The following is a 25155-nucleotide window of genomic DNA, read 5'->3' as shown; positions in this document are numbered from 1 at the left end:
AAAAAGCTAAACCAGTTTGTTACCACCAAGCCAGTATTGCAACAAATGTTAAAGGGCTAGAAGGAAAAGGAGGAGGAGAAAAAGAAGAAGAAAAAGGAAGAAAGAAAGTTAAAAAATAAAATGGCAATAAATTCATATAGATCAATAATCACATTAAATGCAAATAGTTTAAATGCTCCAATCAAAAGACACAGGGTAGCTGAATGGATAAGAAAACAAGACCATATATATAAGCTGACTCCAAGAGACACACCTAGAATGAAAGACACACAGACTCAAAGTAAAGGGATGGAAAAAGATATTTCATGCAAATGGAAAGGGAAATAAAAAGCTGAGGTAGCAATACTTATATCTGACAACATAGACTTTAAAAGCAAGATTATAGTAAGAGACAAAGAAGGACACTACATAATGAAAAAATTAACAATCCATAAAGAGAATATAACCCTAATAAACATTTATGACCCCAACATAGGAGCCCTGAATATGTAAAGCAAATCTTGATGGACATAAAAGAATAGATCAACAGAAATACAGTCATAGTTGGGGATTTTACCATGGATAGATCTTCCAAAAAGAAAATCATAGGGAAACAAAGGCCTTAAATGACACACTAGATCAAATGGATTTCATTGATATATTCAGAGCATTTCACACCTAAAGCAGCACAATATACCTATTTTTCCAGTGCACTTGGGACATTTCCTAGGATAGACCACATGTTAGGACACAAAACAAGTCTCAATTAATTTAAGAAGATTTAAGTCACATCAAGTATCTTCTGTTACGAAAATGTTATGAAACTAGAAATTAGCCACAAGAAGAAAACTGAAATATACACAAAGACATGGAAGCTAAATGTAACATGATTGAACAATGAATAGGTCAACAATGAGATCAAGGAAGAAATCAAAAGATACCTTGAAACAGATGAAAATGAGAACACAACAACCCAAAATCTGTGGAACACATGAACAGCAGTCCTAAGAGGGAAATTCATAGTATTACGGGCCTAACTCAAAACGAAGGAAAAAGCTCAAAAAAACAATCTTACTTTACACTTAAAGGAACTTCAAAAATAACAAACAACAAAGCGCAAAGTGAGTAGAAGGAAGGAAATAATAAAGATCAGAGCAGAAATAAATGAAATAGGGTCTTAAAAAATGATACAAAAGATCAATGAAGCCAAGAGCTGGTTCTTTGAAAAGATAAGCAAGATTGACAAACCCTTAACTACACTGATCAAGGAAAAAAGAGAGAGGACTCAAATTTTTAAAAATCTGAAATGAAAGAGGAGAAATAACAACTAACACCAAAGAAATACAAAGGATTGTAAGAAAATATGTAATATGAACAACTATATGTCAACAAACTGGACAACCTGAACAAAATAGATAAATAGCTAAAAACATACAATCTTCCAAAACCAAATCAGGAAGAATCAGAGAAACTGAATAGAAAGATTACACCTAATGAAATTGAAGCAGTAATTAAAAAAAAAAAAAAGACTCCCAATAAACAAAAGCCATGAACCAAATGGCTTCACAGGTGAACTTTACTAAACATTACAAGAAGAACTAACACCACTCTTCAAACCATTCCAAAAAATTCATGAAGACTCCCAAGCTCATTTTATAAGGCCAGCATTATCCTAATTCCAAAACCAGATAAAGACACTACAAAGACAGAAATTATAGGCCAACATACCTGATGAACATAGATGCTAAAATTATCAACAAAAATTAGCAAATCAAATACAGCAATACATCAAAAAGATCATACACAATGAACAATTGAGATATATTCTGGGAATGCAAGGTTGGTACAATATTCACAAGTCAATGATTGTGATACACCACATAAATAAAATGAAGGATAAAAACCACATGATTATATCAATAGATGCAGATAAAGCATTTGATAAAATCCAATACCAATTTATGATAACAACTCTCAAAAGAGTGGAAACAGAGGGAATATATCGGAACATAATAAAGGCTATACATGACAAACCCACTTCCAGCATCACACTCAACAGGCAACAAGTACAGGTGTTCCCCTTAAGATTGGGAACAAGACAAAGATGTCTGTTTTACCTCTCTTATTTAACATAGTACTGGAAGTCCTCGCCATAGGAATCAGACAAGAAGAAAAAATAAAACACATCCAAATTGTTAAGGAATAAATAAAACTGTCATTATTTGCAGATGACATGATATTGTACATAGAGAATCCTAATGATTCCTCCAAGAAACTACTAGATCTGATAAATGAATTCAGTAAAGTAGCAGAATATAAAATTAAATCCAGATATCAGCTGCATTTTTACATGCCAATAACAAACTATCAGGAAAAAAAATTAAGAAAACAATCCCAGTCACAACTGCTTCAAAAAGAATAAAATACCTAGGAATAAACCTAACCAAGGATATAAAAGATGTGCTTGGAAAATTATAAGACACTGAAGAAAGAAACTGAAGAAGATACAAATAAGTGGAAACACATATGGATATGGAGAATTAACATCATTAAAATGTCTATACTACCCAAAGTACTCTATAGAGTTAATGCAATTCCTATCAAGATTCCAATGATGTATTTTATAGAACTAGAACAAATATTTCAAAAATTTACATGGAACCACAAACTGCCCTCAATAGCAACTGATCTTCAGAAAGAAGAACAAAGTTTGAGGAATTCACTACCTAATGTCAAGCCATACTATAAAGCCATAGTAAGCAAAACAGTCTAGTAATGGCATTAAAACAAACACATAGATCAATGGAACAGAATAGATATCTCAGAAATAAACCCACACCTTTAGAGTCAATTAATATTTGACAGAGGAAGCAAGCACATACAATGGGCTAAAGACAGTTCATTTAATAAATGGTGTTGGGAAAATTGGACAGATATGTGCAGAAAAATGAGACTAAGCCACTTTCTTACACCACACACAAGAATAAATTCAAAATGCATTAAAGACTTAAATGTTAGACTCAAAACCATAAAAACCCTAAAGGAAACATAGGCAGTAAAATCTTGGATATTGCCTGTAGCCATATTCTGGTATGTCTCCTCAGGCAAGAAATACAAAAGATAAAAAATAAATGGGAATACACCAAACTAAAAAGTTTTTACACAGCAAAGGAAACCATCAACAAAATAAAAGGACAACTCACTGAATGGGAGAACATATTCACCAATACATTTGATAAGGGGTTAATGTCCAAAATTTATAAAGAACTTATAAAACAACACCAAAAAAACCAAACCACCCAGTTAAAAATGGGCAGAGGACCTGAGTAGACACTTCTCCAAAGAGGACATACAGATGGCCAATAGATATTTGAAACGGTGCTCAACATCATGAATCATCAGAGAAATAGAAATTAAAACCACAATGAGATACCATCTCACACTTGTCAGAATGGCCATCATCAATAAATTAAGAAAGAACAAGTGCTGGTGAGCATGTGGAGAAAGGAGAACCCTTTTGCACTATTGGTGGGAATGCAAGACGGGTGCAGCCACTGTGGAAATCAGTATGGAGATAACTCAAAAAATGAAAAACAGAAGTGCCTTATGACCCAGCAATTCTACTTTTGGGAATTTATCTGAAGAAATCTGAAACAATATGAAAGAACATAAGCACCCCTATGTTCATTGCAGCATTATTTTCAATCACCAAGATTTGGAAGCAGCCCAAGTGCCCATCAGTAGATGAGTGGATAAAACAACTTCAGGACATTTACACAATGGAATACTAATTAGTCATGAAAAGGAGGAAAATTTTACCCTTTGAGACAGTATGGATGGACCTGAAGAATATTGTGCTAAGTGAAATAAGCCAGTCAGAGAAAGACAAATACCATGTGATACCACTCATATGTGGAATCTAATGAATGAACAGAACTAACAAGTGAAATAGACAGATTTATTGACAGAGAGCAGGCTGACAGCTCTGGGAAAGAGTTAGTGGGCAGAGCAATTGAGCAAAAAGGGAAAAGGACTCATGGACATGGACAACAGTGGGGTGATTATAGGGGTTATAAGTGGGTGAATGGTAATGGAAAAAATGCAATAAAAAATAAATTTAAAAAAGAAAAGACTGCTAATTTCAAATATTGCCAAGGACATGAACAATGAAAACTTCATTAACTGGTGGTATGTAGGTAAATTTGGGAAACTGTTTGGTATTTTCTACTAAGGTTGAACATATAACCACTATATTGGCAATCTATTGTTGCATAACAGCAATATTGTTCTAGTAGGTTAAAACAACAAATATATATATTCTCACATTGTACATGCAGAACTGGACAGTAGCTTATTCGTATGTTGTTTGTCTCAGGTTCTCTTATGAGTTTACAGTTATCAGCAACTCAGAAGCTTGACTCAGAAAATTTCCTCCCAAGAAGGCTCGCTCATATGACTATTAGCAGGAGGACTCAGTTCCTTACTGTGTGGACCTCTCCATAAGACTGAGTGTCCTCATGAGATTGCAGCTGGCTTCCCCAGAGCGGGCAAGGAAGAAGCTGTAATGCCTTTTATGACCTAGTTTTGGAGGTAACACAGTGTCACTTCTGCTATTCTATACATTATAAGTGAGTCACTAAGTCTAGCCTACACTTGAGGGTCATGATTTTAGGTTCCCTCTTTTGAAGGGAGAAGGGCAAAGAATTTATGGACATATATTAAAATGACCATACATACACTCTGACCAATCAATTTGACCCTGAGTTATAGCAGCAAAAATGGGGGTTACCTGTCCTACTTAACTACTTGGTGGTAATGTCCTGAAATTCAATCCCATCTGATGGTACCATGTGTATGTTATGCTCGCCTGGTGAAGAAACCAGAAAAGGGAAGTTACACATCCCAGGACCCTGGGCTTTGGAGTAGAAACTCTCCTACTCTCTCACTTGAGGCGGCAGCAAAGTAAAGTTACCAAAGAGAAGCTCAGATAGGAAATGTGTTGGAGCGTGTTCTGTTTAGGGACTACGCTGGGGAATGCCCTATTTGGTAACAAACCCTTTAACTATCTTTTCAACTCTGGTTATACATTAGAACCCCCTGGGAACTTTTAAAAAATACTGCTTCCTGGGCCTCCCCATAGACTAATTGAATCAGGCCCTCTGGAGTGGGCTGGAAAGAACTAGATATTCTGACCTTTATTGAGCTTTACTGAGATGTGCAAGGACAGAGCTCATTATGTCAGAGCAGTCTAAATGGCAAACTGGGAATTGCCACAAGAGGAAGAAACACCAGAAAGAAAAATAAATACCTCTGGTGGAAGTAGAAGTTCAGGCTCTCTATCTTTGTTTCTATGACCTCTTCTCTATGGTTCCAGCTTCAGGAAAGCAGGCCTCCATTTGTCCCCAGTTTCTCTCCTTATAATAAAATATTGCGAGAAACAGATTCTTAGGCCGTGTATGACAAATGTAATTAAAGTATCTTGGTTTCATGCATGATTTTAGCAGAACACAGAACCTCATCCAGTTTCCCATTTGGCCGATAAAAACGTTCTCAGCCCACAGTGACTTACATAACATCACACTGGATGCCAATGGAAATGTTCCGTCAGACACAGCTGGTCTGATTCTCTACCTGCTGCTCATTCTTGTTTGTCTTAAAAATATTTTTAATTACAAAATATGCCAAAGATACAGAAAAGCACATAAAACAGTATAATCAGCACCACTTACACCTCGTAAATTTAACTGATTCCACATTTTTAGTGTATTTGTTTTAGGTATTAAAAAAAAAAATGGCACAGATTCAGCTAATGTCTCTACCAACCCATTCCTCTCCTCCTTCCTCTCAGGAGTAATGACACTAGTAATGTCAATTAGTAATGTCAATAGTAACTTTTAACTTCTTTATTGAATATATGTTTAATATACTTATTTATAGTATAGATCTAGTTGATCCATTTTAACAGTGGCATATTATTTCATTGCATTGATTAAGCCCCATGTTATTTATTTATTCTTCTTGATGGAAAGTTGTTTCCAAGTTCTGAACAAATTGCTTTGCAATGAATATCCTTATACATGTATGTGTTTGCACAGAGCGACAATTTCTATAGAGTGCAGACATAGAAAGAAAATTGCAAGGTTCTAGGATATATGTACCTTCAATTTTATGAGGTTTTATCAAACTGTTCTCCAAAGTAGTTGACAGAATTTACACTTCTTACATCTTTACCAACACTTGGGCTCACTTTTACATCTTAACCAATTTGCCAAATGTGAAATAGTACTTATTGTTTTAAATTTATGATTTCTGATTATAACTCAGATTGGGCATCTTTTAATATGCTTAATAGTGAATCAGATTTCTCTTATGCGAATTGCCTGTTCATCTCCCTTACCATTGGGTTGCATCCTACTTACATTTTAAGAGATTTAAAAAAAATATATACTGATTATAAATTTTTGCTTTTTAAATGCACAGGAAATATCTTTTTCTATTCTGTAGCTTGTTTTTTCATTTTGTATATGTTGTATTTTGTTTATAGAACTTTTAAATTTAATATTGTCTTATGTATGTCTTCCTTAATAAATTATTCTTTCTGTTTTTAAGAATTCACTCTTTTCTTCAAGGCCATATGGGTATTCTACAATATGTTCTTTTAAAAACTTGATATTTTTGCTTTTAACATTTAGATTATAATCAGTTTTGAATTTTATTTGTGGTATAAAGAAAAGATACAGGCATGCCTCCTTTTATTGTGTTTTCCTTTATTGTGCTTCACAGATGTTGTGTTTTTTACCAATTGAAGGCAAAACTCACCACCAGCAAAAAGATTATGACTCACTTTATTGTAATATGATGTGGACACCGGCCTGCAGTGTCTGCGCTGTTGTGGCTGAGACGAGACAAATTCACAAGGACTACCGAGTCCTGTGGAGGAAAAGGGATGGCAGGGCCACTGTCTCAAGGGGAGAGCACCCGGACCCTTGCCTTGACAGGCTTTTATTGCTTTTCTGGGCACATTACATTGAGGATGGTCCTCATTCACTATGCACAGGTTCGCTTTGGGTGGTTACCTTTTACAGAAAACAAAGGAGAGGATGTCACTAATTACCTAAAAAAGGAAGGATATTTGCAAATGAAAAGGGAAAAGTGGTTGAAGTGGTTACACTTGTCCTTGGAAGGTTTAGCATAAATTTTAGGAAGTTACTTTAAAGATATGCAGTAAACGTTTGCTGCCTCAATTCAGGGTGAGAGTTTTAGCAAAAAGCAAGAATCAAAGCGGCCTAGGTGTAATGCAGGCCTGATTCCCCATGGGAGAACCTATCTGTGGGTATGGGTCCTGTGTGCTGGACCTTGCTTTCCACTGGCCTTTCTGAGTGGGAGGTGGGCCCACGCCACGCAGAACGGTCTCCTATAGCAATACTTGTTTTATTGCAGTGGTCTGAAGCCAAACTTACAATGTCTCTGAGGTATGCCTATACATCTTATCTTCTAACATAACAAACACTAATTGTCTCAGCATCACATATTGAATAGTTTATGGCTGTCCCACTGAATTATAATGCCACCTCTGTTATATATCAAGTTCCCGTCAATATGCATGCCTACTCCTACGATCTCTTTTATGCTCCACTTGTCTGTTTGTCTACAAAGTCTGCCCTGAAAAAGTCCAACCATTGTTAATATAATGAGAATGGTTTGTGTGACACCGATGTTACCTGGCAGCCAAGGACAGTGGACTGGAATGCGCATGCGTGAATAATGATGACTTCACTCTACTAGTCAGTGGGGGTGGTAGACACCGTTGGGTGAGCATGTGTATGTACTGTGTGGCTGTTGAATTAAAAATGACTGAGCCAGTAGAGCAACAGAGCTGTATCAAATTTTGTGTTAAACTTGAACATTCCTCTGCGGTAACTATTTAGATGATTTAGAAGGCCAGAGCTATGGGCAACTGGTGATTGGCAGCTTCATCACCACAATGTACCCGCTCAGGCATCATGTCTCATGCAGAGTTTTTTGGCAAAACATCAAATCACCCAGGTGACTTAGTCCCCCTACAGCCCATATTTGACATCCTGTGACTTCTGGCTTTCCTAAAACTAAAATCACCTTTGAAAGGGAAGAGATTTCAGACAGTCGATGAAATTCAGGAAAATATGATGGGGCAGCTGATGGTGATTGGGAGAATTGTGTAAGGTCCCAAGGTGTCTACTTTGAAGGGGACTGATGTGTCATTATCCTATGTACAATGTTTCTTGTATCTTGTATCTTCTTCAATAAATGTCTCTATTTTTCATATTACATGGCTGGATACCTTCTGGACAGACCTCATATACATGAATGTCGCATTGTTTTAATTGCTCTAGTTTTATCATTTTAAGAGGTGAATTTCCCTCTTCCTTCTTATTTCTCTTCAATGTTAGCTTGACTACTACCTATAATTTCCATTCAACTTTAGAAATGACTTATGAAGTTCTGAGGAGGTATTTTTGTATTTTTTTAAGAAAAATACAGGATTTACTGATTAAATTTAGAGAAATAATCATCCTTAGTAATACTGAATGTTCTTATCCATGAACATGGTACATCTTTGCATTTATTTGTCTTTAAAAATGTTTTCTGTAACTTTAATAATTTTCTCTATAAAACTGTTCCACATGTATTGTTGGGCTTATTTCTATTACTTTATAGATTTATTTCTATTGCACATGTATATTTTAAAGTCATACTTCCCAATTGATGTTGCTGGTATATACAAATTCTAGTGATATTAATATATTGTCCTTGTTTCTAGCAACCTCTCTTGTTGGTCCTTATACATAAGATTCTCAATATTCTATATAATCATAATACTGTAACATCTTTATTCTTCATTTTCAGCTGTTTTATTTTTATTTTCTTATTGTGCTAGTTATGATATCTAATATAATATTGAGTAGGAGTGGTAATAATGAACATATTTGCTCCCAGACTCCTTTTACTAGATTCCTCCACCTCTTGCTTTTAGCTTTACTCCAAGATTAACTATCTTATTATATCCTACTAACCAAAAAGTAGGTCACCCAGGACCCTACTGACTCAGACTTCCTTATATAGATATGTAGGGCCTACCAACCGCATTCAATCGATTGCATTTAACAAACTATTCCAACCATCCATAGGCATTTCATTTGGATAGTCCACTATATTTTCAGGTACAATGCATATGAAGTGATTCAAAACCTTTCTATATATCTATGTTCTTTAAATGCAATACCATCCACCCAGGCTTAATAGTCAGGAACTTATATTTTTTTATCTCAATTTCCACATCTAATTTATCAGCCAAAGTATTCTCTCCTCTCCATTCCCAACAACCAGTGATTGGCATGAGGCCTCAGTATCTACCACTTTGACTATAGTAACAGTTTCCTAACTATTTTGCCTGCCTTTCATCTCGTTTTTTGCCTACTATTCTTTGCACTGCTGCCAAGTTTATCTTTCTAAAATACAAGTTTGATCATGTTTGCCAGGCTTAAAACCCTTCACTGGCTTCCCATTGTCTACTGTATAAAGTCTTATTTCTCTAGCTGGTTATGCAAGCCCTTTATTTACCCTGGCTAACTTTCTAACATACTTTCCTACCGATCTCCACCTTGTGCTATAGTCTAGCAAATTTTAAATGCTTATAGTTTAGCTATGCTATTTCTTGGTGCCATAATTTTTTGCACATGCTCTTCTCTCTGCTTGGTTTGCAAAGTCTTATTCATTTTGAACCCCACTCACAGCTCACCTCCCAAGAACTATGGATAAATAGCTCAATAAATATTTATTGAGCACTATCTATATGCTGGGTATTATGCTAGATGCTAGGCATACAAAGATGAATAATATGTACAGTTGTACCACAGGGGTATTAGTTCCAGAACTCCACATAGATACCAATATTCATGGATCCTCAAGCCCTTTAATTGGTCTTGTGTATTTGTGAGAGATTCGGTTGGTTGAACCTGAGGATGTGAAACTTTGGATACAGAGGGCCAACTGTATTACAAATGTTGCAGTATTAGTACTTTCATTTCTTGCCTTTCTTTAGCTTTAACTGCCTCAAGATGTTTTTACTTACATATTTATTTCCTTTTCTGACATTTCTTTTCTCAATTCTTGATAAATATACATTTGTAGATGAACAAATATCACATTATTCTCAACTACAGAGGCACATGTGCACACACATGCAGTATTCAGAAATACTCATAGACACAATTTCAACTGGCAAGTGTGATTACACATGATGACATCACAAACTCAGTACTTTGTGGTTAGACCCTGGACCAGCTGACACAAGAAAGCATAGTATGGCTAGGGTAGTGATAAAGGGTATACGCTCTGAAGGCAAATGGCCTGAGTTTGCATCTCAGCTCTGCTACTTACAAGCTGGGTGATCCTGAGTAAGTAACTGAACTTTGTGCCTCAAGTTTTTGAGCTGTAAAATGAGGACAATGACAGTCCCTGTCTCACAGTGTTGTTGAGAGAATTATTCAAGTTAATACAAAAAAAGTGCTTAGAATAACACCTACCACAATATGTAATAAATTGTAGTAATAAATTGTAATTATTACTTTGTATATGAGTACACTTTGGTCTCAGTCACTATCAGCAAGTCAAGTGATTTTTACTTCTATATTTAGCAATGAAATAATTGGTTTTTGTTCTGAGTTAAATGTGTACCCTTATCTAATTTTTAACGGACTAATAGCATATGTTGGCACAATGACTGGCCCAGGAGAGCTCATGCCAGTGAATGGAATTTTCTTTATGTAAAGCTAAATGACATATGTGGAAAGAAACGGCATTAGCACACAATGACACAGCCAGTTAGCTGTTAATACAGATGGAGATAGAGCTATATGAAAGTGCATGGAGTAATAGCTAAGGGCTTTAGTTCTGGAATCAGACTACCTCACTTAGACTCATAACTCCACTGCTTACTATCTTTGTTGCCTTGGGCAAGGTATTTCCCTGTACCTCAGCTTTCACATCTGTAAAGTGTGATAATAACTTATTTTATACAGTTATTGTGAGAATTTAATGAGATAATGCATGTAAAGTACATAGAATGTTGCTTGGTGCATAATACATAAGTGGTGAAGAAAAAAAGTTGCATGAAGTAGACAGAGAAACATAGAAAGTTAACCATGAAGTGTTCACTCTAAAATAAGCCATAGAGGCAGATGTTCAACTGAATAGTGATTCCCAAGAGAAAATAAAAATCCTAATTCTCCTGCATTTGGATAACCTTTGTTAAAGTCGTCTTTTTATCGTTCCTACAGAAGTCTCCAAAGTATCCTCCCCAATCATGTTTAGAACACCAGGACTTCCCAAAATATCCATGACGCATCTGCCTAAGATGTGTGTAGGGGGCAAAAAAAATGGTTTTGTGGTTGAATAATGCTGAGAAATATTCCCTTGGAAATTCAAATATACACTAGCACCCTAAGGGTTTGACAAGTCCTGAGAAAATATTTTATTCAGTTTAATCTAGCATTTCTTGAATTTATTTGATCCCATATACTATTTATTAACATTCCATGAAACTACTGTTCCATGAAATAAACATGGAGAAATGCTGGCTTCAATGAATATTAAAATGACCTTTATCCCAAAGCAAGTCTGAGGGGCATGGGAGGTAGGTATGGGAAGGAGAAGGTTCATTCTTATTTAGACTGGGACTGAAAATTTGCCTCGAACAACTCAGTAAGCAGCAACCACACAAATCCTTCAGGGTTACAAACACTCAAACACATACAATGTTCCTGGGAGCATGTGCAGGGCCTCTAGATGGGGACGGGGGGGGGGGGGGGTACCCTTCACTCAAATTGTATCCTGCTGCTATTGTGCTGGGATTCCACTGTGGAAGATGTAAAGACTGCTAAACATACTGTGCCATCTGCCCTTGGTCATGACTTCCTAAATTTACTTCCTATTTTCTGGAAGAGAAACTACAAGAAAAACATGTAAAGTGGAGAGGCCCAATTAGGGAACCAAGACGCCAGACCCAGGAGTGGAGGGGGAGGAGGGAAGATGGGCAGAAGGGTCTGTGTTGAGAACTCCAGTCAGATTCAGGACAAGGATATTTCTCTGGGTGGAGGTGAGATGAGGGACACCAGTAACATGAGTGAAGAGGACTCTTCAGAGAGAGCAGGGCAGGGATACACTTAGGAGAAATAATATTGACTTCTAAGGTTGGTAACCAGAAGGGAGATGTTCTGAGGAGCAGAAACCATGTTAAATGCATCTTTATAATTCTTTTCTTGAGGAGAAAGATGGTGGCTGGGAGGAAGGAGAATTGTGTTTGCTGCAGAAGGGGGAGGATGACGAAGAATCCCTGATAAGGGAAAGGCATATGAAATGGCTTGCTGTCTATTTACGTTGACCACTGTATAGGTGATTTTCCAAATTAACGTTATTGGTTGGTAACTGAAGGCAAACGTGCCCTCCTCCTCTATTTTCCTTTTCCCCTTCCTGTGGGTTCCTGCTAAGGAAGAAGCAGAGACAAGTTCTATCCTAAGAGGCCTGTTGTAAAGAGTCCTAGAATCTTTGACCTTGGGAAGGCTGAGGTCTCTGAGGGCTGAGCTGCATGCAGGATGGGAAAAAATAGGGGAAAAAATGTACCACAGGATATTTTATTTCCATGAATTTATAGTTTTCTAACTCATAATAAACACCTGTTACTTCTATAATTGTCATTAAGTTTATTTATTTCTCTAGTTCATACCCTATGTCTTTAGTTTCTAGAAAACCTGAATAGACAGTGTAAACTTCATATTGGTGTGTACTTAGTTGGGGGGGGGGGGTGCTTTCCAAGATCGTATGAGTGAATGAAAACAATACGCAGGAAATACTCCGTAGTAAGTTTACGTTTACATAATTCTACAAAAACATGGTGAGAGATTATCTAGAGGTAGGAGTTCCCGAGAACTTCTGGAGAAAAATGGTAACATTCTCTACCGGCGAGAGGGATGAGTGGCAGGAGACGCTTTTCGGTCTAGAGGGGAAAATACCTGGCAGCCTGCAGGCAGCGTGGTGGCTGGTCAGCGAGGTGGCCGCAGTCTTGGGGAACCTGGGGCGGAGCAGGAAACGGCGGCGCGGGTGTGGGAGGCGGAGCCGCGGCGAGCGGCTCAGGTGGGGATGAGCCCGAGTACCTGCCCGCCGCCGGGCCGGCCCTCTCACCGCTGCGAGGAGCGAGGGGAAAGCCGAGGCATTCCTGCAAAAGTGCTGAGTCCTGCGGAGGCAGCTGATGAAGAGTGCCCCCGAGCACCTGAGCTGAAAGGGGTTAGAGAGGGGCTAGCATGGGCCTCGAGTTACCTGCACCTTGGCTACTGCTCTTCACCTGGCTCCCAAAAGGTGAGCGCCTGGGCCCGAGGAGACTGGAAGCCATTGTTGCCTGCCTTGCAGAGCTGGCCACGGGCCGGGCAGCCGAGGCCTGGGCCGCGCTCCGCTGGCTCTTGGCACGGGCGCCAGGAGGTGCGGGGACTGGATAGTTTCACCTGTGGGAACCTGTTGTTTTCCTCTCATTAGCCCAGGCCCTTCAGAAACAGGTGCAACTAAGAAAAAAAAAAAACCTCTAGGCTTCCCTTCCTGCAGTCTCTAGGCACTTCTTAGTCTCTAAAGCTGAACTGATAGAGGCGGTAGCACCACTTCTACAATTCCTAATTACTGTTTCCTCACATCTTGATACTTGCTTTTAGTTTTGGGGTGTGATGACAACCATATTGGCCCAGAAATGCATTTATTTCACTCCTGGGAGATTATAATGTGTCCTCGAGCATATAATGGATGTTCATTAAGACTCAATATATTTTACAGGACCACAACATTTAGCTCTTTGCTAACCATCTTCAGGGTCACTTGTATACTTTTTTGCTATTCACCCGCCTCCCTAATTTCCACCTTGTTTAGCATCTCCCCCTCGGGTGTCCACCCACCCATCACTCCTTCGACTTCAACCTCTGTGCCAATCCCCTGTCTGCTTTGGAAAGCATGGTTTTGTGTGTCTCGGCTTTTATCTCCCGGGAATGTAACAGAAGTGCAGATCCGCATGAGTGAAACCTGGTAGCCGAGGGTAGCGGAATGGCGGCGTGTACAGGCTCTTCAGCCCCTGTCAGTGAGGGTGTAGGTGTGATCTTGCAAACCAGAACTTATCGTTTCCCTTCCGGGTTCTGCCCTGTTTTATTTTGTTTTACCTTTTTCTCCTCCCCCCGCCCCCACCCCCACCTTTTAGGAATAACTGCCCTCTTACCTTTGTCAGTGGGAGGTCAGCTCAATTTTCTCACAGACCAATTTAAGTCTTGTGTTTTTCTGAGGGAAAAGATATAATCTGAAGGTACAGGCAGAATTCCATTTTTACAAGCTTACTAAGCCATGAAAATCACTCAGATGTAATGAAAATTCATTCAGACAAGATTCTACAATAACTTAAGCTTAATTAAGCTGAGGGATGATTGCAAAAGGGTAGAAAACTCGAAAATTGGTATCCCTAAGGTCCTCTAGCTTACCACATTTTCTGCAGGAAGTAGGGCCTACAAATTACCTGAAACTGACAAGACTAGATATTGGACACCCATGATACACAAGAAAATGGACCAAACCTCACCTAAGTCAGAGTGCCTGAAATTCCACCAGGGCAGTCAGCAGTTTGGACTATGAAGGCAAACTCATGAAAATCCCAGTTCTGCAGTTTTCTCTTTGATGCCTTGTGTGTTCAGCTCAAAGTCCACAGCAGCTAGGGATTTCTAAAGTTCCCTTATCTGCCTTTTTAGGAAAATGGCGGTCTACCACCACCTCTGCACCTGGGCATCCCTTCCCCCGAGTGCTCATGAGCTGAAAGAAGCCAGAAAGTGCCCAGTATGGACCTTGTAGCCAGCAGTTGTCCAGGTCAATAGGACAAGAAAAAAAGCCTTACAGAGAAAAATCCCATTAGGGTATAAACCCCAATCCTTAGATCACCAGCATAATGTTTTAAAAGTTATTCAGTTTTTATGAAGAATATTGAACAATTAACAACTTTCAAATATAGTGATGATAACCAAAGGGGATATTTTTCTAGTAAGCCAATTGCTGAGTGTGCAGGGACTTCAGAAAGCGGAGCTCCAGGTGTCTATGAACTAAGCATGCAGTGTGAAGAGCCAGGATATTGGAGTAAAATAATAAAGACTGTTACATTCGCCCGACATTCTTTAAATGCATGACATGTTTTATTGGATTGGCCCAAAAGGTCGTTTCATAAAGAAACAATTTTTGCTGTATGATGGCACTAGTTGTGCTTAGTGGTCTTTAACTTCATTCAAAACAATTTGGTTAGATTGTATTGTGACAGCTGTCATATCAGCGTGCATTTAAAAAAGGCTTACCAAAATTGGTGAATTTTTGTGCAGCCATTTCAGTATTGAAGATGGAAGAAAATGCGCAACATTTTCTGTGTATTATGCTTTATTATTTCAAGAAAGATAAAAACATAACTGAAGTGCAAAAAAGGATTTGTGCAGTGTATGGAGAAAGTGCTGTGACTGATCAAACGTGTCAAAGTGGTTTGCGAAGTTTCTCGGTACTGCTGACATTTTGGCCAAATAATTCTTTGCTGTGGGCCTGCCTTATGCATTGGAAGATGTTTAGCAGCATCCCTGCCCGACTAGAAGCCAATAGCAGGAGACAGCCAACATACTCAATATATCCAAATCAATAAAGTCATTGGTAAAAATGAAAAATGTTTATTTTATGGAAAAAAACAAACAAACTTTTTGGCCAACCCAATAGAACCAGAGAATGCTGAATGAAAAAGACTGAAGTGAACATCTAATCTCACTTTTATTTCATAGGTAAGAAGTTGAGATTTCAACTGTTTTGACTCCAACACTTTGAGGGGGAAATAGCTCTTTTACTAGGCACAGACCCTGAACGTGTATAGGAAATGTAAATAAAGCTGCATTCAACTATTTAATATGCATTTGGATTTTGCATCCATGATGTTGGTCAGCTTACTGAACTGCTAAAAGCCTCCAGTAAACTGGGATGACTACAGTACATATCTCATAAGGGTTTTTTTTGTGTGTGAGAATTAAATGAAATGAAGGTTTTAAAGCACTTAATACAGTTCCTGGAATAAAGTGAGGGCTTAATAAATGTTAGCCATGGTGACTACGGTGATCATGATTTAGAACCCAAGTAGGATTTTATACAGCTCACTTTAAAGAAACAATTTAGGCTTCTCTATGCGTTCTTCACCTACAGCTAAGAAACTGCAATTAATAGTCAGATGACTGTCAGGTTGGATTTCAGAATCTGCCTCTTATTAGGTGTAACTTTGAATGAGTCTCCCTTCATCCAGGCAAAATTCCTGACAAGCCGTTTTTCTCCCCACTCCCTTCCTCCCACCAAAAGGCCAACTCTTACTAAGTGGGTTAAGATCAAGCACAGTGTCTACAACATGGTCATCACTCAGGAAATACTGGTCCCTCCCCACTGCCCTCACTTCTTTATTTTTAAACCAAACTTACTAAAATGTCTCTAAAATCAAACTGGTGAAGATCCTCTTTCTCTCTTACTCCCAGTATCTACCAAAGCAGTGTTTTTCAGACTCGTTTTTTCATAGCCCCCAGGAAGACATACCTTTGTGACATGTAAACAAACACACGCACAGTTTGCAAAATAGAAACACAAGGTTCACACATACATCAAACCCCATTACTATGTTGGATAAAAGAATAACAAATCGACATCAAATATTATGTTATAACATTTAAGTTCATAGATAATACTCCCCGAATTAGCAATACTAAATAGAAAAAACCCAGGAAGTTGATTTTCTCAAGATCCACTGCAAATTGTGATAAGAACTTTGGAAACCTCCATGCTAGAGTATGTTCATTTTGTTCCATCACCTTATTTTCTTCTGTTTCTAGAGAGGAGTCAACCCGATCCTCTGATTTGCATCCAAGCTTCTGCAATTGCAAAGTGTAGGCCACTAGTGAAATGATGTCAGATCTGGGTACTCACTAGTCGATATGGCAGGGCGCTGAGGTCAGGGAGTCCTGGGAAGTTACCCTAGTCCCTGTGCTCTGAGCTGTGGAGAGATCAGTTGTCAGAGGGTTTGTTTGTTTTTAAGAAATAAATTTTTATCATACAGGTAATACTTGCTTCTTAAAATAAAATAATAAGGTAAGGCTAATGTATGTACCTGCAGCCCTTGGTATTATTGGCTAACGTCTCTGGTTATGTTCATCCAACCTCAAAGTTTATTCCTGGAATGCAAATTCAGTTTTTCCTTCAAACTATGAAAGGGTGTGTCACTTGTGCTTTTGTGAAAAATAAGATCATAGAGTGGTGTTAACTTACGGGTCAACACAGCTATCAACACGAAATGTTATTCTTTGGGAAATCAGACAGCTGAATCAGACAAGAGTTTTAGCATCTAGAACTTGTTTTTACTGAAGGGTGTGAATGAAGGCTGGGATCATACTGAAGACTTAATGACATCTTGATCCCTGGCATAGCAGATAGTAAAGTGGAGCTTCTCAGGGTGAGGGGCCTGTGGGAGCTGCCCACTGGACAGCTCCCTTTTTTTCCATGGAGCCCAGAAATACCTGCCCAGAATGCCAGTGCTCTGCTGAGCAGAAGAAGAAGTCACTCCTAGTTCCTGTCTTCTCCTTTTGGCAAGTTTTGCAGATGAGGAAATCTGTGTTCAGGGAAATCACACATCTCAGGTTGAAACAATGGAGTTAGTTTTAGAGCTGAGACAAGAACCCTGGCGTCCTCATTCAGTCCATTGCTCTTTCATCTGTTTCATGCCATGGGGTGCGGTGGTTTTGTCTCATTGAATCTTTGGATGCAGAAGCAGAAATGGACTGCCTCTTGGATGTCTAACTAAATGCTGCTTATTAAACATCTTGCCCCAACAACAATGCAGTAGAATGAGATGCCAGGTAATTAATGTATCGTCGACTGCCTGGGTTTTCTTCAACTTAATATTTTATTTCCTTATTTGAAGTTGTTGGGAGAAAAATAAAATTGTTGTTTTAAAAATCAGGAAGACTCTGATCATGTCATCTTTTTCTAGTCCTTATTTCTGTATCCTCAAGTGTGTGAATCTTAGGGTAAGATAGAGTCGGAGGCAAGCAGTTTTGACATGTTTTTCATTTTGAAAATTCAGTTTAAAACCAAATTCTGTTGCTTAATCCCAGGATCTGTCCCTTCTTTTTTATTCCAGGCAACAAACCTCGCACTAGCCTACCTTAAGCATCTTGACAGCCCCCTTGCCTCTCAACCTGCTACCTCTCTGTCTAGTTGCAGCCATTCTTCTACCCAGATAGTAGGTTAATTTACCCAGGTTAATCCTCCAAGAACCTCCACTAGATCCCCACTGCTTGTAAGAGTGGGTTAAAGCTCTTTGTGTGGCATTCAAGGCTCACCCATTCTCACCTCACCACCTTGGGCGGCCTTGTCCCCACTGATATGGCATGTTCTTGTACTCCCTCTTCCCCAACACACACCCTTCACCCTTGCTTTTTATCTGAACATACTACAAATGGTTGACTTTATTTTTTGTACTTTTAGAGCACTTAAAATTCATTCTAAGCAGTTTGCCCTGTGTCATATGAAGTTTATTTTTTCTTTCACTCAACAAATGCAGTGGAATGAGATGCTGGGTAATTAACCAACAGGTGTGCTGGCAAACAAAAGCACACATGGCCCTGGCCCCTAGTGCTTAAAGCCTAAAGGAAATGCAAGCAAATGTAGAAGTGCAACTATGGCAGGAACCATAAGAAAGAGCTATAAGGGGCCACAGCAACACATAATAGATGGATTTTGCTCACTCAGGAGGCCCTCCCCAAAGAAGCTGATGCTTGAGTTGAGAGCTGAGGAGTCATCATTTCAGACTAAAGGAAGAGCATCTGCGAGGCTGCTAGCGAGGAGCTCAGTGGGCATGAGGGAAGGGAAGAATGTTAGTGTGACTGAGTGTAGGAAGTCACAGGGCGTGTGATGGAAATGAGGTCAGAGTGGCGTGTGGGACCAGATATGCATGGCTTCATAGGTCATGGTAGGAAGCTTCTTGGAGATTTTTAAACAGTGAAGGGAGAGCTTTTGGAGATTTTTAAAGAGCGGGAGTTGGGAGACTGATGGCAGTGTGGAATCCACATGGCTGAAAACCAGAGTATGTGCAGGTACAGCAAAGCTTAGGCAGTATCCAGGCTGGAAGTGATGGTAGCATGTATTCGGGTGGGGGTGAGGGTGGACAGAGAGGTCAAGAGAGTCTAGAAATACTTAGGAGATAAATAAAACCAATTTGACAATAAATTATATATGGAGAGTGAGGGGGAAAGAGATGTCAAGAATGGTTCCTAGTTTTCAGTGCTGCCAATTCACTGAGATGGGAAATCAAAGAGGCCCAGGTTTGCATAGAAGGATGTTGATTTAGATGTGGGGCTTGATTTAAAGTTTGGAACAACCAAGAAGAGCTACCAGGAGTATTTGGATTCATGTGCCTCTCTTGTCCTTTATTATATAGTAGTAGGATTTATATCCAAAGCTCTGTCCGTTTCTGAGCAACCCTATAAAGCTTAGCCGTGAAGTACCTTCCTTGTCTCTGTGTTTACTTACTTATTGCAGACTCCCGCGCCAAGAGTATAGTTCCAGCAGTGCGGAGGCATTGTCTCTCCGATTTGCTACTGCACGCCCATCGTGTAGCATGGTGCCTGCCTCCTCGTAGGTATTCAGTAAATTAAGTGAGTGGATGACCTCTGAAGACCCAGGGGACGCAGAGATTTGTCATTCTGGTGAGACCCAGATTTGCATATGATCTGAGATTAGCATGTGGGGAGATGGATGAGTCACTGATTTGATCGACAGACTTTGGGAAACTCCGAGGCTCTGTCTCTCAACCAGGTTTTATCTTCTACCCTTAAAGAATTAGCAAGTTCAAACCACCTGAGTGGCTATTTTTTCACCTTGTAGTTTATCAAAAATTTTTAAAGATTGATATGTTCCCTCATTGGAAAGATTGTGGTGAAATATGGGACTGCCACACTGTTGATGGGAATGCGAGTATAGATTTCTTTCCTGGAGTTTCTATTCAAATATAAAAGCCTTATTTCCTTTGATCCAGCGATCTCACTTTAAGAAACATATCCTACTGGAAGGCATGCATGTGAAGAGGTACTTTATATAAAGACAGCCATTTTAACAATTCATGTCAGCGTCATCTGTAATAGTGATAAATTAGAAGCAAACTAAATGCCTATTATTAGGAAAATGGGTAAATAAATATTGTTCATCCATGTAGTGAATTATTAGGCAGCCTCTAAAATAATTAGACCTGTAAAATAATTCGATCTATAGAATATAATGATATAACATTAGTTTGAAGAAAAACAAAGTTGTAAGTCAATACATATAATATGATTACATTTTTTTTAAAGAGTAGCATAGGAAAAGCTGTGGAGGAATATACACCAAATCATCAAAAGGGGTCCCTCTAGGGAGTGGAGTGCATGGTGAGCAAGAAGGAAGTGTTTGCTTTATGCCCTTCTTTATTGTTGGAAGTTTCTTATTATTTATTTTATATTACAAAAAAGGAAAAAAAGTGTTTTTATATAAAATGGTTAAAGTGAGTCTGTGAGAGTGCCTTAAAGTAAATATCCATTAAAGGTTAAACTTCCACCATTAGAAACAGTTACTCAGAAGGCAGTCGGCATGCCGGAATCAGCGTACGCTTTGGAATTTGAGAGATGTAAATTTAAATCTAGCTTTGCGACTTTCTAGCCGTGTGACCTTAAATCAGTTAATCTCCCTGTGGATTTTCTTGACCTATGAAATTGAGATAAAAATAAAGCTTATCTCATGGGATTTTTGCAAAAGTTAAATGAGATACCATATAACAAAGCACCCAATACCATACAAGTGCCCAGTATATGTCACTCTCCTCCACAGGGTAGCCAGCCTCATGCTTTAGTGCCACTCCAAGCCTAGCACTGCTGAGCCCCACAAGCCAGACCTTCGTTAAATCCGTAGTATATAGACATAATTCCTTCCCTGCCCCAGCCCTCTCCTAACTCCCTGGATCCCTTACTTCTTGTCTGTACTCATTGCCAGTTGCTCTTCCCCTTCAGTTCTCTCATATTTGCACTGTTATCTAAGGAAATAGAATAACTACTAATGGCAAATATACTTGAGGAGATAGCTTGCTCAGAGATAAACTCTGATAGGATTAAACCTGTGTACTTTTTGTTGACATGCTTATTGGATCAGAGGTGCCTGGGTACCTGAAAAACACTCAGGAATTGAGACCTTTAGTCACCCGTCACCACCAGGCCATGGTCCTTCCTTCCTTCCTCTCCCTCCCTGGCCACCATCCCCTTTTAGGCAGGACCCTCCCTGTGGAAAGGAGGGGAAATGCCATCTAAAGTTCTGAAAATAGTTCTCAGTTAGGAAGGAAGAAAGGAAGGAAGGAAGGTTAAACTTCCTTCAGAGAGGAAGGAAGAAAGAAGCTTTGTACCTGTGTCCCTATGCTGTGTGGATAATATGTTGTAGAAACTGTAAAACATCTGCCCAATATGATTGTAGACAGGGAAGACAATGAAAAAATAAATGTACAAAGATATGCTTGTATTCGGGAACACATAGCATTTAGTTGTAAAGATACTCTTCTTTTTTGGTATGTTTTTCTTTGACTTTAATGTCAGATGGTAGTCCCCACTCTCCACGGCAGCCTCATCTTGGAAAGTACCTCATGGCGGGAAACAGAGAATCCCCTTCCCCTTCCCTCCTTCCCATGAGCTCTAGTACCTCATCTGAAGTTACCTTTCCATCCTTAAATGACAGGACTCCCTCTCTTCCTCTTTCACAGAGGAGGCAAAGTGTGAACAGGTTTGCCAGAGTATAAAGTGACGCAGCTTTGAAAGCTTTTAATGCACTCACTCATTTTGCAAAAAGAAGACAGTGGTGATAGTTTACGTTTGTATCATTTTAATTCTTTCAGAATGCTTTCACATGATAATCTCAGTTGACCTCAATATTTTAAGGTAGGCAAGATGCATACAGTTGATGCAAATAATAGCTAATGTTTATTGAGTTTCTGGCATGTGCCAGGCTCTTTGCTAAATGGACATTTATTTCATTTAATCCTCACTACAACCCCATCAGGCAAATATTAGTATCGTCCCAATTTTGTGTGTAAAGAAACAACTGGAGTTTGGAAGTACCTTGTTAGCTCTTTTAGCTGGTGGGGAGTGAAGGTAGAATCTGAACTCAGGAAGTCAGTCTCTAGAATTAAGTTTTCAAGGGAAAAATGATAGACACAGCTAAGAAATAGGTAGCAACGAATTGGGGATAAGGTGATGCCACAAGATGAAGAAAATAAATGTAAGAATAAAAAGATAATTTATGAATTTAAAAGCTAGTAGTACTAAGTTTAAAAGAGCAATGATGTGGGGGGTGGAGGTTAGGGGGTGGGAGGATTGAAGAAAAAGGACTCATGGACAATAGTGTGGGAATTGCTGGAGGGAGGGAGGTATAAGAGGACTAAATGGTAATGGAAAAAAATACAATAAAGATCAAATTAAAAAAATACAAGAGCATAATGCCATCTATAAACAGTGCATTTATCTCTTTGAATCTGTTCATATTTTCAGCCCTGATCTTGCTGCTTTTGGCCTCTTCTTGAAAACCCCTAGCTGCGTAGTAGTGTGCATGCCCAATGTGGTTAGTTTTTCAGAGAAGTTACAGCATGGGAGAGAAAGATGGGAGGTTTTTGCCTTTGAGATGGACTTGCTACTTCCTTTGTCTTCTTGATCTGAAAGATCCTCCTGCATTTAAAGAGTCCAGTGCCTGACTTCCACTTAGGAGGTTAAACTTGCCTGCTTGGGAAAGATCAGGTTTGGGTTAAAAAATAAAAAAAAGATTGGGTTTTGGTGTCATCAAGCCCTAAATTCAAATGCTGAAGCTGAGAGGGCTTAGTTTATTGTCTGAACTTTGGCCCACATAGATGAGCAGGGCTGATCCCACTCTAGGGGGGTTGTGTAGATTAAAGACAATGTATGTAACAGTGGATGCTGAGATCCAGGCCAACGACCTAGAAGAAGGGAGAAGGGTTTGCTGGTTGCTCAGTTACTTTTTATCCTGGGACCCTTCCTTATTTTCTGTGTGATGGTGGTGGGGGCTGGGAACACGTGGGGGAGGGTCTGAGAACTGTGCCGGATGCTATGGGGCTGGCAGACCCCTGGAGGGACTGTGAGTGAGCTCAATGTGCTCAAACTATCTGGGAACCTGGCGTATTTTAAGGCTTGAAATTCCCATAAGGGATGAAATTGGAGAGAGGATAAAAGGCAGCATAGCCAGTGTTGACGTTGGAAAAGGTGAGTTCTCTGCCCCCAGGTGTTATTTGCCCATAATAAGAGCGTTCATGGAAGGGGAGCTGACTGAGGATTTGATAATGAAGGTGATCACCCTTGTCCCTGTTCTCCTGCCTCAGAGTGTCAGGTTCAGCAATCTTCAGAGCTACTCCAGAGCAACTTCTGGCTCCAGCCAAACTTCCTCTGACTCCCAGGAAGCCCCAGTCCTTCCCTAAATGTTTCACCTCTATACAAATAATGTTGAGTAGGGTCTTTTTGATAAATTGCTTTTTATGTTGAATTACCATTTAGCAAAATAAAGAACATGCAGGTTATTAATAATTGTATCAGAGTGACAGTGGCTAATTACATATTAATTATTGTTCACGTAGCCTGGACCGATGTTCTAGTTCTTTGCAAGCCAATGAATACCAAATGTGCTGCTTTACGTAAAGAACAGCTAGGCAGAGTGGCAGGAGCACTGCTCAGGGCACGAATCTTGGACCATACTTTCTTAGAAAATAAATGACCACAGACAAGTCGTGTTTTCCGATCTCAAATTTGCTGTGTATGAAATGGGCACATTTCTCTCTTCGCAGGGATCATATTTAGTGTGTGAGAGAAAATATTTGAAAGTGCTACATGAACCTGGGGTCTTGTTTAGACTGTAAATCAGTGTTTTTCCCCCTATTCCTGGGGTGTCAAACTCATTTTCACTGGGGGCCACACCAGCCTCGTGGTTGCCTTCAAAGGGCCGAAATAACTTTAGGAATGTATAAATGTAACTTCTCCTTAACTATTATGGAGTCGAATTATATTCGGCCCTTTGAAGGCAACCGCAAGGCTGGTGTGCCCCCCAGTGAAAATGAGTTTGATTCCCCTGCCCTATTCCAATCCATTTGTGTTACTACTGTGCAAAAGAAGCTAGTGTTGACAAATTCATTGTCAGAATGTTACCCATAGCTCCTGTTCAGTTAAAGCTATGTTGGGCAAAAGCTCCAAAGGCCATTTCAGTTCAGTACTGGAAAGAAAATGTGAGGGTAGAGAAGCAAAAACAAAAAAGCAGATTATGATAGAATCCATATTAGGCTTGAGATGCTGGTCACTGGCTGCTCTGTTCTGATTGTATTGGTTTCCAGGAATCCAACAGCCAGTACAGACAGCAGCTATTTTTCCCCAAACTACTGAAGGCTTATTTTCAAAATGATGTTCTTTTTTCATTAACTGCTGAATAAGGAAGTCATCCATCTTCCTAAAACACCACTGTCACCCTATTATTGTTCTTCAGAAAAATCTCCAGTGATTATCTATTAACTAGAAATAGGCATTGGAGTGTGATGTACTCCATCTCCCCACCTTCCTGTCACCAATACCAGCACCACCTAATTTATCACCTCTGTCGCCCATTAAGCCAGAGCTGCCAGCTAGGTTGGTTCCTTCCCTCCAGGTTCCCCAAGTAATTGCCCCTTCCTGCTAAGAGCCTTTGCTCATCTTCCATCCTGACATGATGAGCTTCTCTGCCTTCTATTTCTCATGTGTAATGTTTATCCTCTTTGAGTCTTAGAGTCTAGCTTAAATCTCTTCCTTCGTGAAGTCTCCCCTGCCCACAGGTCTCCCCTACACTTCTGTAGACCCTCTCTACAGCACAACTGCCACGGGCACATCCTCATTTATACCCCTGGAGATGGCTCGGGTCATTTCTGGGGGCCAGAGTCTGTCCTGAGCAGCATTTGGATCTCTCCATGGACGTGAGAAGAGTGGGTGCAGGTGTCCATCGTAAGCCTCAGCAGACTATCCTATGTGGGCT

At 39.4% G+C, this 25155-nt stretch overlaps 2 protein-coding genes across 5 annotated transcripts in view; one reads left to right on the top strand and one right to left on the bottom strand.

Moving 5' to 3' along the window:
• CD86 (CD86 molecule) overlaps positions 1 to 13098 on the bottom strand; it is a 99586-nt gene extending 86488 nt beyond the window's left edge. The window contains exons 1-2 of the mRNA XM_045185895.2: positions 13029 to 13098; positions 5288 to 5393 (exon numbers count right to left, since the gene is read on the bottom strand). The gene's annotated coding sequence lies outside the window, so the exon portion shown is untranslated. The remainder of the gene's footprint in view (positions 1 to 5287; positions 5394 to 13028) is intronic.
• Positions 13099 to 13134: 36 nt separating this feature from the next.
• Positions 13135 to 25155, top strand: part of ILDR1 (immunoglobulin like domain containing receptor 1) — a 38807-nt gene continuing 26786 nt past the window's right edge. For 2 of the 4 annotated variants that reach the window (XM_045185890.3, XM_024578028.4), the window contains exon 1: positions 13137 to 13371. In XM_045185890.3, coding sequence (XP_045041825.2) covers positions 13317 to 13371 — 55 coding nt within the window. In that variant the 5' untranslated portion in view covers positions 13137 to 13316. Of the gene's footprint in view, positions 13372 to 25155 lie in introns of all 4 variants that reach the window. The other 2 variants (XM_024578030.4, XM_024578027.4) reach the window with 2 other exon arrangements.

The sequence above is a fragment of the Desmodus rotundus genome, chromosome 2 (genome assembly GCF_022682495.2).
Source record: "Desmodus rotundus isolate HL8 chromosome 2, HLdesRot8A.1, whole genome shotgun sequence".
Lineage (NCBI taxonomy): Eukaryota > Metazoa > Chordata > Mammalia > Chiroptera > Phyllostomidae > Desmodus > Desmodus rotundus.
Note: the sequence above shows the minus strand (reverse complement) of the source record. Positions and strands in the feature narration are given on the sequence as shown.